This window comes from Aegilops tauschii, chromosome 4 (genome assembly GCF_002575655.3).
Source record: "Aegilops tauschii subsp. strangulata cultivar AL8/78 chromosome 4, Aet v6.0, whole genome shotgun sequence".
In the NCBI taxonomy this organism is placed as follows: domain Eukaryota; kingdom Viridiplantae; phylum Streptophyta; class Magnoliopsida; order Poales; family Poaceae; genus Aegilops; species Aegilops tauschii.
In genome coordinates, this window is record NC_053038.3 from 392161767 (window position 1) to 392165404 (window position 3638).

At 59.5% G+C, this 3638-nt stretch overlaps 1 protein-coding gene across 1 annotated transcript; it reads right to left on the reverse strand.

Annotated features, from left to right (window-relative positions):
• Positions 1-599: 599 nt before the first annotated feature.
• Positions 600-3330, reverse strand: LOC141021906 (uncharacterized). Its single transcript, XM_073497760.1, has 5 exons — positions 3007-3330; positions 2038-2926; positions 1691-1884; positions 907-1510; positions 600-820 (listed from the first exon to the last, which is right to left on the reverse strand). Exons 1-5 carry the CDS (start codon positions 3328-3330, stop codon positions 600-602), a joined length of 2232 nt encoding a protein of 743 aa, XP_073353861.1.
• Between the last annotated feature and the right edge of the window lie 308 nt (positions 3331-3638).

Consider the following 3638-nt stretch of genomic DNA (forward strand, 5'->3'; position numbering starts at 1 on the left):
CATACTCCACTATGGGTGAGCCACTCTTCCGCACATCTTCACAAGTCCATTGTCACCACAATGGACGGCAAGCTTCAAGCATTTGATCTCTTCATGATGCTTCACTTGAACTTGCACACCGCAACATCTTCACAAGTCCATTGTCACCACAATGGACGGCAAGCTTCAAGCATTTGATCTCTTTCATGATGCTTCACTTGAACTTGCACACCGCAACCACACCATGGGATCGCTTGATCCCTCTCGGTACATCTTCTACGCTTTGTGAGTTGATCAAGTTGATTCACTCTTGACTTAGTCTTGATCAACCTTGAATCTTTTCAACTCTCTTCTTTTGGATGATGTCTTGAAGATATACATGAATGATCACACAATCTTCTTCTCCAAGACATGCTTGCAATAAGCTCAACTCTCACATGACCAATCTTTGCATAATTCCTTAATAACACCTTGATTACCACATAAACTCCTTGAAACCAACACATGAACTTCAAGAAATGCCTATGGACAAATCCTTCAAATATAACTCAAGGCAACCATTAGTCCATAGAGATCGTCATCAATTACCAAAACCAAACATGAGGGCACCGCATGTTCTTTCAGGGGGCCATGGCGAGGGCCGCGGTGGGGGCCGCAGCGGGGCCGGCCGAGGGGGCCACGGCGACGGGGGCCGCGGCGGGGGCCGCTGCAGGGGCCGCAGCGCCAGGGGCCGCCGGCGCAGGGAGCGCGGGCAGTGCCGAACCCGGGCGCAGCTGGGCGGTCCACCAGAGGTGGAGGCAGGGACGAACCGTGCCGCAGGAGACTCCGAGGGTGACGGTACCTGCTGAAACGGGAACACAAGCTCATCAAAGTACACTTGCCGCGAAGTGAAAACGCGGTGGGAGACTGGATCATAGCACCGGTAACCTTTGGTGTTGGGAGGATAGCCAAGGAAGATGCAAGGAAGTGACCGGGGCGCGAGTTTGTGAGGAGCAGTGGACGCGGTGCTAGTGTAACAGAGACACCCGAAAATGCGAAGACCATCATAAGATGGAACTGCACCGAAGAGGAGCTGGTGAGGGGTGTAGTTCCAGCGGGAACGACAGGGGCGAATGTTAATGAGGAGGCTGGCGGTCGCGAGTGCGTCCGGCCAGAACCGAGCAGGCACATAGGAGTGGAAGAGCAACGTGCGGAGACAGTCATTAAGCGTGCGAAGGACGCGCTCGGCGCGACCGTTCTGCTGAGACGTGTAGGGGCAGGTCAGGCGAAAGATGGTGTCGTGGGACGCAAGTAAATTGCGGACGGCGACGTTGTCAAACTCCTTGCCGTTGTCAGTTTGCAAGGCGAGAATAGGACGACCGAACTGTTTGGTGACATATGAATAAAAAGCGGTGAGTGTGGCAAGAGCGTCGGACTTGCGACGGAGAGGGAAGGTCCATACATAATGAGTAAAATCATCCAATATCACCAGATAGTATAAATAGCCCGTGTTGCTAGCAACCGGGGACGTCCAAACATCACTATGCAATAACTGAAATGGAAAGGTGGAAATGTTTGTAGACTCGCTAAAGGGAAGAAGAACGTGCTTGCCAAGACGGCAAGCCTCACAAGTGTGATCGTCGACCTTATTACATGAGAAGGAAAAACTCTGAAGAATCTGACGCATAACGGTGGAGTTGGGATGACCGAGACGGGCATGCCAAAGATCGACACTGGCGGCGAAGGCGACGGGGCGACGGGTGGTGGTGGCGCCAGAGGGATGCACTGGATAAAGCTCGTCCGGGCTATCACATCGGTGGAGCACCATCCGTGTACGGGCGTCCTTCACAGAAAAACCGATATCGTCAAATTCAACAGTTATAGGATTCTCACGAGCAAGGTGACGAACGGAAACAAGATTAGTGACTAAGTCAGGAGACACAAGAACATTCGACATATGCACAGGAGTGGAAGTAGAAGGAAAAGACATATGACCGACGTGAGTAATGGGTAGGGAGGAACCGTTACCAACGGTGATACGGGTGGGAGTATGAACGGGAGTGGCAGATGTGAGGTTACCGGGATGAGCAGTCATGTGAGCAGCGGCGCCCGAGTCCATGTACCAGTCACCACCGCCACCATAGGAGCCCGGTGACGGGGCGGAGTGCAGTGTAGCGAGCAAGGCCGGGTCCCACGGCGGCGGCACCAAAGGAGGGTATAACCCTCCGTAGGCCAGCGCGGGAGCAGCCCCGAAGGCCGGAGCAGCGGCGGCGCCGTAGGCGGGCGCGGCCCCATAGGCCGGCGTGGCGGCGGCACCATAGGCCGGCGCGGACCCGAAGGAGGGCGTCGGCGGGGGGGGGGGGCGTTCTGCGCGGCGAAGAGGGCCTGGTGACCCGCCGGGCGGGGCCCAAGGATGCCCGGAGCCGGAGCCCGAGGGACCGGCATGGAGTACGCGTGAACGACGCCGGTCCACGGGTTGGTGCCGTGCGTCCATGGGGGAGTCACCTGCTGCTGCTGCTGACGAGGCCCCCCCCCGGCGCCTGTTGCTGCTTGCGGCCGCCCCCGCGGCGGTTGTCGCGGCGCCCGCCACCCAGCTGATGGGGGGCAGCAGGAGGGGCGGGAGGGGGAAGTACCCCGGGGGCGCTGGTGGCGGCAGCTGCTGGCGCGGCGCGGGTGGGGCGGTCGGTGGAGGGGCGTCGCGCGAGGTGCCGGCTGCGAGGGCGTGGTGCTGCACACGCTTCTTGACCCCCTTCATCCGGCGCTCCTCCAACCTCAAGTACGCCACAAACTTGGGGAAGGAGGGCTCCGGCATCAAGGTGAGGTTAGAGTCGGCGTTGCCGAAGTCCTTGTTGAGGCCGGCGGTGAGCGTGCTGAGGAGGAGGTCGTCGTCCACCTTGGCTCCAATATCACGGAGCTCATCCGCCAACGTCTTCAGGCGGCGGCAGTAGTCATCAATGGACTGTTCATCCTGGTGACAGTCAAAAAATTCCTGCTGCAAAAAATGCGGCGCTGAAGCTGTTTGTCGGTGAAGAGGCCGTTCAGCTTGACCCACAGGGCGCGGGCGTCGTCGCCGGCGCTCACGACCGTGTGGAACAAGTCCTTGGAGATGATGGTGAAGAACCACCGGATGATCGTGGCGTCGATCGCGGTCCACTCGGCGTCGTCCACCATGGTGCGGGAGTCCACGGTTCCATCCACGTGATCCACGAGATTGTTATCGCGGAACAGCAGCGTGAAATACGTCTTCCACGCGAAGTACGTGGAGTTGGAGGCGTCGAGGATCACGGGGACGCGTGCATGGACGTTGATGTCGCGGATCTCCGCAGGGTCGATGGCGAAGGGGTAGGAGTAGGTGGAGGCGTTGGACGACATGGCGATGAGATCGTGGGGAGGGAGGCGGCGGCGCGGCTGAGGAGAGGCGGCGCGGCGGCGGGAGGCAGGCGGCGCGGCGGGAAGGGGCGGCGTGGCGTGGAGGAGAAGACGCGCGGTGGGGAGATGGCGCGCGGGGAGGAGGGATGGCGGCGGCGGCGTGGGGCGGCAGCGGCGGCGGGAGGTCGCGGCGGCGGCGGCGGCCCGAGGCGGCGGCTAGGGTTAGCGGAAGCTGGAAGATCGACTTGCGATAGATACCATGTAGAGAATGATTTGGTGCATCGATAATTGATTGATCGTGCACTAGGCAC

Bases quoted from the DNA above. Each gene is read 5' to 3' on its own strand.
- LOC141021906 (XM_073497760.1), bottom strand. From the start codon at position 3,330: ATGTCGTCCAACGCCTCCACCTACTCCTACCCCTTCGCCATCGACCCT. The intron at 2,927-3,006 runs GTCAAGCTGAAC...GACTGTCACCAG, and splicing joins ACGACGCCCGCGCCCTGTGG to GATGAACAGTCCATTGATGA. The intron at 821-906 runs GTTACCGGTGCT...CCGTTTCAGCAG, and splicing joins CTATCCTCCCAACACCAAAG to GTACCGTCACCCTCGGAGTC.